This window comes from Gopherus evgoodei, chromosome 10, assembly GCF_007399415.2.
Source record: "Gopherus evgoodei ecotype Sinaloan lineage chromosome 10, rGopEvg1_v1.p, whole genome shotgun sequence".
In the NCBI taxonomy this organism is placed as follows: domain Eukaryota; kingdom Metazoa; phylum Chordata; order Testudines; family Testudinidae; genus Gopherus; species Gopherus evgoodei.
The window spans coordinates 45108036-45120844 of record NC_044331.1 but is presented as its reverse complement, the minus strand read 5'-3'; the positions used below and the strand labels follow the sequence as shown (position 1 = coordinate 45120844).

The window sequence follows — 12809 nt, the reverse complement described above, 5'->3', positions numbered from 1 at the left end:
TGGGTTACAGGCACTATTGTGTATGGGAGAAACAGTCCAGACTTCTGTGAAACTAGTATCCTATAGATTTGCAATTTCTGGAGACAAACGTTAGTATGAATTAAGCTCAGTCATGAAGAGATGGCACTAATCATCATTTCCCTTCACAGACTAGTATGAGATACTTTTTATATTATCTTGCACACAAGATTACTAACTTGTTATAACTAGGTACGATTATTGTGCTATACCAAAGAATAACTCAACTATTAATTCTTGTGCACTCTATTGTCCCACTGATACATATGTAAACCATGAAGATGAATCCTCTACACCTGAATGGAACAGAGCCCTGTAACCTAGTCACTAAACCCAATCTAATAAATAGAAAAAAAAAAGAAAAATAATTTAGTAAAAAAACCTTTTATTATAATCTAAATAACATTTTAACAAATGCTTTTATCAGTTACAGTGGTTATACTGTATCTAATTTTACACAATTAAATACCAAGATCCAACTACGGCTTGTTGTTAGGCAAGCTTACCCCTGTATGAGTTGCGCCTTTGATGGATATTGCTATCCATGGAATTGTCAACTGGTGTGATGTCCTGGGAGTTGCGAGGGATTGGGGTGTCTGTCATGATGGGGTTAGGGTCTGGAGATTTATCAATGGGTTTCAGCTCCAGTCTCTCATGATGGATCCAAAGGTCAGGGGGTTTGACATCCTTGGAATTTCCTTTGTATTTATGGGATCCATTCACTGATTTGCAGGCAGCCCGTTTCCTTGCAAAACAAGAAAATAAATGAAACATTCTTAGACAAATATTTTGTTACTCTCAGAGACAGGCGAGTTTTCATTTGAATTTCTTTCAGATCTACTATTCAACTGTGAGGCAGCTAACTACCAGGCAAGAAGCTTTCTTTAACAGATGTACATGTTCCACACCTAAAGGGATAGGCTGGTGTACTATGCAGCCATTGATTTTTGTTTCAAAATCCGTCACATGCTGCAGAAAAAAAGCTTTCATGAACAAATATTACCGGTAAGTTCCCAGTCCTTGTGGTTGTGAAGATAAGTGTGAAGTGTATGAAAACCAATGCTATATTGTAGTCCTAAGTGTGCAAATAGCCTTAAATAATAGCTGCAAGTGGGGTGTGAAATGACACAATTACTTCAAAATGGTGATAACTCTGAACCTTAATGTTGATAGTTTAAATGTTAATGGTTTTACTACTGATCAGGTTAGCAGACACATTCAGCTAATGTGCTTACTTGCTCTTGTTGGAGTAACAATGCCAGGTTCTGGAGTGTGAGGTGATTTTTGTGTGAGGTCAAGGGTTTTTACAGGTGGAAAATGAGGTGTTCAAACACCCCTTTCCACCTTGGACCCTAAGAGCAAAAGAGGAAACGTCATATCTAGCATCAAGAAGGAATGCAAGTAACAATTAAGATGGGTCTAAAACGAGGCAAATAAAAAATTAGGGAGGAGGGGGCTTTTTCAGTTTGTTTACACTGTGCAGAGAGTGGGTAGCCAGAGAAGCTCCATTTGTCATGGGGCCAGGGTAGCCTGAAGAGTGCAGCAGGAGGGAGGGTATTTCACTCCCTGAAACTCCTCTGCAGGTTCTGGGTGAGTGCAATGTAAAAGTTAGGAAGCCTTATCTCAGGCCTGATCCACACTACGCGTTTAAACCGGTTTTAGCAGCATTAAACCGATTTAACGCTGTACCCGTCCACACAACAAGGCCCTTTATATTGATATAAAGGGCTCTTTAAATTGGTTTCTGTACTCCTACCCAACGAGAGGAGTAGCGCTAAAATCGGTATTACCATATCGGATTAGGGTTAGTGTGGCCGCAAATCCGGGCGGTATCCTACAGTGCACCATTGTGACCGCTCTGGACAGCAATCTCAACTCGGATGCACTGGCCAGGTATACAGGAAAAGCCCCGCAAACTTTTGAATTTCATTTCCTGTTTGGCCAGCGTGGAGCTCTGATCAGCACAGGTGACCACGCAGAGCTCATCAGCACAGGTAACAATGCAGTCTCCTGAGAATCGAAAAAGAGCTCCAGCATGGACCGCACAGGAGGTACTGGATCTGATCGCTATATGGGGAGAGGATTCTGTGCAAACAGAACTACGTTCCAAAAGACGAAATGAAAAAATATTTGAAAAAATTTCCAAGGCTATGATGGAGAAAGGCCACACCAGGGACTCAGTGCAGTGCAGAGTGAAAGTTAAGGAGCTCAGACAAGCCTACCAGAAAACCAAAGAAGCAAATGGAAGGTCTGGAGCAGGGCCGAAAACATGCCGCTTCTACGCTGAGATGCATGCAATTCTAGGGGAGTCCGCCAACACTACCCCACCCCTGTCCCTGGATTCCGAGGTGGGGGTGGTAATCTCAGCCATGGCTGAGGATTCTGTGGATGGGGAAGATGAGGAAGAGGAAGAGGAGGACGAGCTTGCAGAGAGCACACAGCACTCTGTTAGCCCCAACAGCCAGGAGCTTTTTCTCACCCAGATGGAATTATCCTTCCAGCCCTCCCAAGCCACTAGCCCAGCCAGTGAAGCCATGGAAGCGACCTCTGGTGAGTGCACCTTTGTAAATATAAAACATGGTTTAAAAGCAAGCATTTTTTAATGATTGATTTGCCCTGAGGACTTGGGATGCATTCGCAGCCAGTACAGTTATTGGAAAAGTTTGTTAACATGTCTGGGGATGGAGCAGAAATCCTCCAGGGACATCTCCATGAAACGCTCCTGGAGGTACTCCAAAAGCCTTTGCAGAAGGTTTCTGGGCAAGGCAGCCTTATTCCATCCACCATGGTAGGACACTTTACCATGCCATGCATGTAGCAAGTAAGCGGGTATCATTGCATGACAAAGCATAGCTGCGTATGGTCCCAGTGACTGCTGGCATTCAAGGAACATCCGTTCTTTATCTCGCTGTGTTATCCTCAGGAGACTGATATCGTTCATGGTAACCTGGTTGAAATTCAGGAATTTAAGTAAGGGGACAGAGATGGCCACTTCTACTGGGCTGTTTGCCTGTTGCTTAAAAGAAATCCTTCCTTGCACGTAGCCAAGCAGGGGGAGGGGAATAGCACTGAGCTTTTTCGTGTCTGGCTATCAGGGATCTTCCCTGCTACCAGCCACGCGATGGGGGGGGGGGGAAAGGGAGGTGATTAGCAGTGATCTTCCATGATACCAGCCATGCGACCTTGTAGTGAAATCACATGTGCTATGTAAGGTGAATAGTGTTGTTCACTGTGAAAGAGTATAACCATTGTTCTGTAAAATGTATCTTTTTAAATACTTCTCTCCCTTTTTTCCCTCCCTCATGCAGCTGCACATTTTTCAAGTCTCCCTACTCCATCCCGAAGGCTATCTCAGATAAGGCGGAGGAAAAAGAAGACGCGAGACAAAATGTTCTCGGAAATCATGGAAGTAACTCGCAATGAAAGAGCTCATCTGAATGAGTGGAAGGACGTGGTATCAAATTACAGGAAAGATGCCAGTGAACGTGAGGACAGGAGGGACCAACGTGAGGATAGGAGAGACGCTCAAGATGAGAGGTGGCAGCAGGAAGATCGGAGGTGTAGGCAGGAAGATCAGCGGTGGCGGGACGCAACGCTGGGGCTGCTGCGTGATCAAACTGATATCCTCCGACATCTGGTGGAGCTTCAGGAAGAGCAGCGGGGTCACAGAGTGCTGCTGCAGCCCCTGTGCAACCACCCTCACCACATTCCATGTCTTCCTCATCCAGACGTGTAAGAACACGTGGGGGAAGGCTTCGCGCACCCACCCACTCCACCCCCGTGGATAGCCCAACCAAAAGACTGTCATTACATTGAATTGTTTTTAGTAGCCTTTTCCTTCCCTCCCATCCTCCTCCCAAACCACACCCGGGATACCTTGTCATTTCTCTCCCTCTTTTTAACAAAGAATACATGATTTTTAAATGATAGTGACTTTATTTCCTTAAGCAAGCTGTAATTGAAGGGGGAGGGTGGGTTGCTTACAGGGAATGAGTCAATCGGGGGTGGGGCATCAGGGGGAAACAAACACAACAGTTACACCGTACCCTGGCCCGTGATGAAACTCGTTTTCAAAGCTTCTCTGATGCGCACCGCTTCCTAGTGTGCTCTTTTAATCGCCCTGGTGTCTGGCTGCGCGTAATCAGTGGCCAGGCAATTTGCCTAAGTCTCTCACCCCTCCATACATGTCTCCCCCTTACTCTCATAGAGATTGTGGAGCACACAGCAAACAGCAACAACAAAGGGGACCCTTGGTTTGGCTGAGGTCTGAGCGAGTCAGTAATGTGCGCCAGCGCGCCTTTAAATGGCCAAATGCACATTCTACCACCATTTTGCACTTGCTCAGCCTGTAGTTGAACAGCTCCTGACTACTGTCCAGGCTGCCTGTATATGGCTTCATGAGCCATGGCATCAAGGGGTAGGCTGGGTCCCCCAGGATAACTACTGGCATTTCAACATCCTCAACTGTTATTTTCTGGTCTGGGAAGTAATTCCCTTGCTGCAGCCATTTAAACAGAGTAGTATTCCTGAAGACACAAGCGTCATGAACCATTCCTAGCCATCCCATGTGGATGTTGGTGAAACGTCTCTTGTGATCCACCAGTGCTTGCAGCACCATGGAAAAGTACCCCTTGTGGTTTACATACTGGGTGCCCTGGTGTTCTGGTGCCAAGATAGGGATATGGGTTCCATCTATCGCCCCCGCACAGTTAGGGAATCCCATTGCAGCAAAGCCATCCACTATGACCTGCACGTTTCCCAGAGTCACAACCTTTCGTAGCAGCAGCTTAATGATTGCTTTGGCTACTTGCATCACAGCAGCCCCCACAGTAGATCTGCCCACTCCAAATTGATTCCCGACTGACCGGTAGCTGTCTGGCGTTGCAAGCTTCCAGAGGGCTATTGCCACTCGCTTCTCCACTGTGAGGGCTGCTCTCATCTTGGTATTATGGCGTTTCAGGGCAGGGGAAAGCAAGTCACAAAGTTCCATGAAAGTGCCCTTACGCATGCAAAAGTTTCGTAGCCACTGCGAATCGTCCCACACCTGCAAAACTATGTGGTCCCAACAGTCTGTGCTTGTCTCCCGGGCCCAAAATCAGCGTACAATAGCTAGAACCTGCCCCATTACCAGCAGGATTGCCAAAGCGCAGGGGCCTGCGGTTTGAGAGAATTCTGTGTCCATGTCCTCATCACTCTTGTCGCCACGCTGCCGTAGCTGCCTCCTCTTCCTCGCCTGGCTTTGCAGGTGCCGGTTCAGCATAGACTGCACGAGAATGCGTGAGGTGTTTACAACGTCCAAGATTGCGGTATTGATCTGAGCAGGGTCCATGCTTGCCGTGCTATGGCGTCCGCACAGTTCACCGAGGAAAAAAGGTGCGAAACGGTTGTCTGCTGCTTTCAGGGAGGGAGGGGTGAGGCTGTACCCAGAACCACCTGTGACAATGATTTTTGCCCCATCAGGCACTGGGATCTCAACCCAGAATTCCAAGGAGGGGGGGAGACTGCAGGAACTATGGGATAGCTAGGGGATAGCTACCCACAGTGCAACGCTCCAGAAATCGACGCTAGCCTCGGACCATGGACACACACTGCCGAATTAATGTGCCTAGTGTGGCCGTGTGCACTCGACTTTATACAATCTGTTTTACAAAACCGGTTTACGTAAAAATCGGAATAATCTTGTAGTGTAGATGTACCCACAGTTCTAAACTGCTGAAGAGGTAAGCTGGCAGGAATGGGCACACAGGAGAGTGGAAGCAGGTGAGTGGAGAAAGGGCTTGAGCAAGTTTGAGGTGTTGTTCTCGGGGCCTGCCGCTTCTCTTGCTGAAAGGGCCTTATAAAAATAAACTGTGAAGATGAAAAACCTTTATTTTTCTAAAAGTTATAATGGGTGACCTGCTATTTAAGGGATTGTTCTACTAGAAAAATCAAATTGATAATGTCCCTTTAATTCAATAAAAGTATCCATCCTGGGATTCACCAAAAATACAGAATTTTCAGTCTGCTGCACTAGAGTGCCACGGATCACACAGACTTCCTGAACTGTATCTATCAGGATATTTCTTTTGGTATGATAATCCTAGAATTATAGAAGATTAGGGTTGGAAGAGACCTCAGGAAGTCATCTAGTCCAACCCCCCTGCTCAAAGCAGGATCAATTCCAACTAAATCATCCCAGCCAGGGCTTTGTCAAGCCAGGCTTTAAAAACCTCCAAGGATGGTAATTCCACCACTTCCCTAGGTAACCCATTCCAGTGCTTTACCTCTCTCCTAGTAAAATAGTTTTTCCTAACAGCCAACCTAGACCTCCCCCACTGCAACTTGAGACCATTGCTTCTTGTTCTGTCATCCGTCACCGCTGAGAACAGCCTAGCTCCATCCTCTTTGGAACTCCCCTTCAGGTATCATAGAATCATAGGCTTTAAGGTCAGAAGGGACCATTATGATCATCTAGTCTGATCTCCACAACACAGGCCACAGAATCTCACCCACTCACTCTTGTATCAAACCTGTGTTTGAGCCATTGAAGTCCTCAAATCATGGTTTAAAGACTTCAAGATACAGAGAATCTTCCAGCAAGTGACTCGTGCCCCACGCTGCAGAGGAAGGCAAAACACCTCCAAGGCCTCTGCCAATCTTCCCTGGAGGAAAATTTCTTCCCGACCCCAAATATGGCGATCAGCTAAACCCTGAGCATGTGGGCAAGACTCACCAGCCAGACACCCAGGAAAGAATTCTTTAGTAACTCAGATCCCACCCCATCTAACATCTCGTCACAAGCTATTGGGCATATTTACTGCTAATAGTCAAAGACCAATTAATTGCCAAAATTAGGCTATCCCATTATACCATCCCCTCCATAAACTTATCAAACTTAGTCTTGAAGCTAGATATGTCTTTTGCCCCCACTACTCACCTTGGAAGGCTGTTCCAGAACTCACTTCTCTGATGATTAGAAACCTTCATCTAATTTCAAGTCTAAACTTCCTGATGGCCAGTTTATATCCATTTGTTCTTGTGTTCACATTGGTACTGAGCTTAAATAATTCCTCTCCCTCCCCAGTATTTACTCCTCTGATATATTTGTAGAGAGCAATCATATCTCCCCTCAGCCTTCTTTTGGTTAGGCTAAACAAGCCAAGCTCTTTGAGTCTCCTTTCATAAGACAGGCTTTCCATTCCTCGGATCATCCCAATAGCCTTTCTCTCTACCTGTTCTAGTTTGAATTCATCCTTCTTAAACAGGGGAGACCAGAACTGCACACACTATTCCAGATGAGGTCTCACCAGTGCCTTGTGTAACAGTACTAACACCTCCTTATCTCTACTGGAAATTCCTTGCCTGATGCATCCCAAGACCACATTAGCTTTTTTCACGGCCATATCACATTGGAGACTCATAGTCATCCTGTGATCAACCAATAGTCCAAGGTCCTTCTCCTCTTCTGTTACTTCCAGCTGATGCGTCCCCAGCTTATAACAATAATTTTTGTTATTAATCCCTAAATGCATGACCTTGCACTTTTTATTATTAAATTTCATCCTATTACTATTACTTCTGTTTACAAGGTCATCCAGATCTTCCTGTAGGATATCCCGGTTCTTCTCTGTCTTGGCAATACTTCCCAGCTTTGTGTCATCTGCAAACTTTATTAGCACAGTCCCATTTTTTGGCCAAGGTCAGTAATAAAAAGATTAAATAAGATTGGTCCCAAAACCGATCCCTGAGGAACTCCACTAGTAACCTCCCTCCAGCCTGACAGTTCACCTTTCAGTACGACCCGTTGTAGTCTCCCCTTTAACCAGTTCCTTATCCACCTTTCAATTTTCATATTGATCCCCTTCTTTTCCAATTTAGCTAATAATTCCTCACGTGGAACTGTATCAATGCCTTCCTGAAATCAAGGTAAATTAGATCCACTGCATTTCCTTTGTCTAAAAAAATCTGTTACTTTCTCAAAGAAGGATATCAGGTTGTTTTGGCACGATCTACCTTTTGTAAAACCATGTTGTAATTTGTGCCAATTACCATTAATGTCCTTAACTACTTTCTCCTTCAAAATTTTTTCCAAGACCTTACATACTACAGATGTCAAACTGACAGGCCTGTAGTTGCCCAGATCACCTTTTTTCCCCTTTCTTAAAGGTAGGAACTGCTAGCAATTCTCCAGTTGTACGGTACAACCCCTGAGTTTACAGATTCATTAAAAATTCTTGCAAATGGGCTTGCAATTTCATGTGCCACTTCCTTTAATATTCTTGGATGAAGATTATCTGGGCCCCCCGATTTAGTTCCATTCGAGTTTGGCTTCTATCTTAGATGTGGTAATATCTACCTCCATATCCTCATTCCCATTTGTCATCCTACCATTAACCCTAAGCTCCTCATTAGCCTCATTAAAGACTGAGGCAAAGTATTTATGTAGATATTGGGCCATGCCTAAATTATCCTTAATCTCCACTCCATCCTTAGTGTTCAGTGGTCCCACTTCTTTCTTTGTTTTCTTCTTATTTATATGGCTATAGAGTCTTTTACTATTGGTTTTAATTCTCTTTGCAAGGTCCAGTACCTGGCCCGAGCTGGGAAGCTAATGATCCAACCAGAGGACCAAATTTGGTGATGAATTCTGGTCAGGGGCCACCTGAGGAATGTTGCACATATACTAAGAAGAACTACTCTCTCTTTCAAAATTTGTTTGAAGACCTTGCATACAATTAAGATCAAATTAACAACCCTGCACATTTTCTGGATCACTCCCCACCCCCACTTTCTTAAATATAGCTACCGTATATTTGCAATTCTCCAGTCATAGGGTATGACTCCCAAGTTTATTGATTCATTAAAAATCCTTGCCATTGGGCTTTTAATTTCATGTGCCAGTTCCTTTAATGTGGATGGAGGTTATTCAGGACTCCCAATTTGGTCCCATTAAGCTGTTTGAGCCTGAGAATGGGAGGGATAACAGTGGTTTGAGCATTGGCCTGCTAAACCCAGGGTTGTGAATTGAATCCTTGAGGGGGTCACTTAGAGATCTGGGACAAAATCTGTACTTGGTCCTGCTAGTGAAGGCAGGGGGCTGGACTCAATGACCTTTTGGGGGCCCTTCCAGTTCTATGAGATAGGTATATCTTCAAATCCTCATTACCCTTATTAAAAACTGAGTCAAAGTATTCATTTAGGTGTTGGGCCATACCTAGATTATCTTTAATCTCCACCCCATCCTCAGTGCTTAGTGGTTCCATTTATTCTTTCCTTGTTTTCTTTATATTTAAATGGCTAAAGAACCTTTCATTATTGGCTTAATTCCCTTTGCAAGGTCCAATTCTGCTTGGCTTTTGGCAGTTCTCACATTTTCCCTATGCTTTCTGACCTCCAAGATGTAGCTTTCCTTGCTGATCCACCCTTTCTTCCATTCTTTATGGGCTTTCTGCTTTCTCTTAATACACTGTTTGAGAGGCTTGTTCATTCATTTGGTCTGTGACCCGTCCCTACAATTCTTCTCCTTTGCTTGAGATGCAGGCTTCAGAGAGTTGCTGCAACTTTGACTTAAAAGTAATTCCAGGCTTCCTCCACATTCAGATCCTTCTTCAGTCCAGTCCACATCCATAACTAATTCCCTTAATTTTTCAAGTCTGCCCATTTAAATCAAGGACCCTAGTTGAAGACCTGTTTTTGTTTATCCTTCCATTTAGTTTAAAGTGAATTAATTCACGATCACTTGAACCAAGATTGTCCTCTACAATGAGTTTCTCTCTAGTGGCCTTGTTACTTACTAGTACTAAATCTAAAATGGCACAATCTTTTGTTGGAGTAAGATAGTTAACTCTTTCATCAGTGAAGCCAAGGAAACAAACACCCTTAAACAGCTAGTGTTAGTGGCGTAGACCTATATAATAATTAACTGACTTATATTCAACCCACATAAGACACAATTGATATTGATAGCTAAGGGCAAAGAAAATGCATGAATGGCTGAGGGTTGTACCAACACTTTCAGATGGAATGTTTTCTAAGCCTTTGCCAGTATCAACGCAATTGTGATATCATAATGGAGACATCACTACTCTTGCAGTCACAGATACAGCTATTAAGTAACTGAATAAACGGAGAAAACTAGAACAGAGTAAAGCACATCTTACTTTTTCTGGTGAGAGGTGGTGCGACGAGTGCAGAAGACAGCAACAATCACCACTATCACAATGGTGATCACTCCAACAGATACTATTATGACTAGAAGCATGTTGCTATCCAGGGGGGATGTGGGGCTTCCATGAGGACTGTTACTGCCTGTAAGAGGGTGAGGAGGGGGAGGAAAGAGGAAAGCACTTGTTATACAAAGCCCCCCCACAGCAGAATGCAAAGGAATCAACAGTGATGGGGAGCCTGAAGAAAGTACACAGTGGCAGATAGAAACTAATCTTGGCTTAGCTGGTGCATTTCACGTTAAGTACTCTCGCTCTTATCTTTTGTTATTTAAACATTTGCACATCATCACCTGATTATGGCCACGTAGGATTACCTGATTATGGCTCTGTACAATTATCCTTTTCTCCTATATAACATTTTGATAATCTGTTTCCACATGATAGCCCATTAAAAATTACATAATGATTCCTACAGTTGCTGCTAAGACCATTCAAATGTGGTGAGACACCCAACTATATCACAACAAAGAGGTTCAATATGTGAGAGGCTGGCATAGTTAACCTGCAAAGCAACAATGAGTCTTCACATTAAAATGTATCTGCATGAGCATTTCTGATTAAAAGAAAAGAATTGTTATACAAAAATCAATTGGTTAAGTCCTATTTGTACTGAAAATGTTGAGACAGGATAATATGCCAAAAGATAGGCACAGGGTATGCTTATATATAATGACATCTGATCAACTGCTCCACTTAGCAATCTCTAAGGAGTCTCCAAGGGAACCATGAACATGCTCATTGCATTCACTGGACCAAGTAATGTAAGAATTCTATGACCTGACTGCATCTCCTTCTGAGGTGCCACAAGTTCTCCCACTTCACTACTGTTGTTGAGGATGCATGGGCGGGTCCCTGCAGAGATTAAGGCAAGAGGACAGAAGCCCACTGGAACACACACTCCAATACCTCAATAGTCTGAGGCTGTAAGAGTGCCACCTGCAGGGGTCTTCTCATTACCTGTCCGCGCCTCAGTTTCCTCATTTGTAAAATGGGGATAATGACACTGACTTTCCTTTGATATGCACTGGTGACAAGTGCTATAAAGAGCTACAGATTATTATTATTATTACCTAACTCCCTATTCAGTTACCCCCTTCCTGCACCATGTGTCTCCAATGTCCAGACAGTCTTCTGTCATATGAATGAACTCATTATCCCTTCCCTGCCCTGGAACTTTGGAAATATTGGAATCTGGAGTTTGTGGCCCGGGGTACCACTGTTTCTGTAATGGGTCTGACCTGTATCCTTGAACTCGGGCAAAAGTTTACTTCTGGATCTGAATTTTGTGGCATCTCTAATTAAAACAAAACAAAAATAACAATCAAGCACACAAATTACATATTGGCTCATAAATGTAAGTTTCAAAATAAAATATAAACCTTTAATTTCAAATACCTTCCATAATTAAAAAAAAAAAAAATCCATCCCAGCATGCTGCTTCCAAAGAACAGCACTGTGCTAATAGCAGCTATCTTCTTTTACAGTCCAAGCCTCTTGGCCGTTGGGGAATTGTACTTTGCTGTCTCTAGAAAGATGTGTGGTGGATGGTGAAAGAGAAGAAGGGCCTGAAAACACATCCAGGAAAGCTAACAAATATGCAGTGAAAAAGACCCTGCTGGAACTAAAGGGTATCAGGCATTCCTCTGGACACAGTAACCACATGCAATACATTATTGGTATTCTACAATGATCATTTTTCTTTAAAATAAGATACATTTTATACAGCTGCAACCAGTGGTACCTCAGTGCAAGACTTTCATGATACTAAATACAAATGAGGGGAAGGTTTAAGAGCCGAGATTTTTTTTCTCCTTGACCCTGTTCTGTTCTATACAATTAATTATACACTGGTACATAGTGGCAGTCATTTTAAAGTAGGCTGGGAAAAGATTTGGTGACATAATTGAAATCTAGTGCATATAAAAACATTTTTGTTCCCATTTGTTTTTTCATGGTGGACAAGGACTGTATTATAGTAACATGTTAAATTATTTTCTCAGTCTTACTTGTGAACTGCTAATATGCAATGGTTCATAAAAGGGGAAAACTGCAATTATTGGAAAAAATGTGTTCAGGGCTGTAAATAATAGCTTCATATTTTAGGAGACATATCACATCACACACCATTATACCAAGACATACTGAATTTCAGCCTAATAGGTCTCAGCTGAAATGCTTTATAAAGCGCCTTACCACTCATGGGTGGTTTGTAGTCAGGTCCTATATCCAATGGCCGACTTCCTTTTCCTGAAGACCCTAATGCTAGGGGGAAAAAAATCACATTAATAAATATCAGTTATGGAATAAACTTTCTTCATCTCCGAGCTATTCATTTCCAAAACCTGTATCATCTTGGACCTATATTGTACAAGTTTTGTTTTCATATGGACATGAATAGCAAATACACTCCACCAGAGATGTTCCCAACAAGTTCAGCAAACTCTGAATACCTTCAAACACAGGAACAGTTCAGAAGAGCTACCACCTAATAGGTAGATACTGTTTTTCTCAGTAAGTTGGGCTTTTTAAAATATCAATAAAAAGAAAGGATGGTTTGTAACCATGATAGCCAATAGACTGATACAA

At 43.2% G+C, this 12809-nt stretch overlaps 1 protein-coding gene across 10 annotated transcripts in view; it reads right to left on the bottom strand.

Annotated features, from left to right (window-relative positions):
- Positions 1 to 12809, bottom strand: part of NEO1 (neogenin 1) — a 559154-nt gene that overhangs the window by 27901 nt on the left and 518444 nt on the right. For all 10 annotated transcript variants that reach the window (XM_030577723.1, XM_030577731.1, XM_030577724.1 and 7 more), the window contains 3 exons: positions 12417 to 12485; positions 10158 to 10305; positions 525 to 763 (listed from right to left, as the gene is read on the bottom strand). In XM_030577723.1, the coding sequence (XP_030433583.1) occupies positions 525 to 763; positions 10158 to 10305; positions 12417 to 12485 (456 nt within the window). The remainder of the gene's footprint in view (positions 1 to 524; positions 764 to 10157; positions 10306 to 12416; positions 12486 to 12809) is intronic.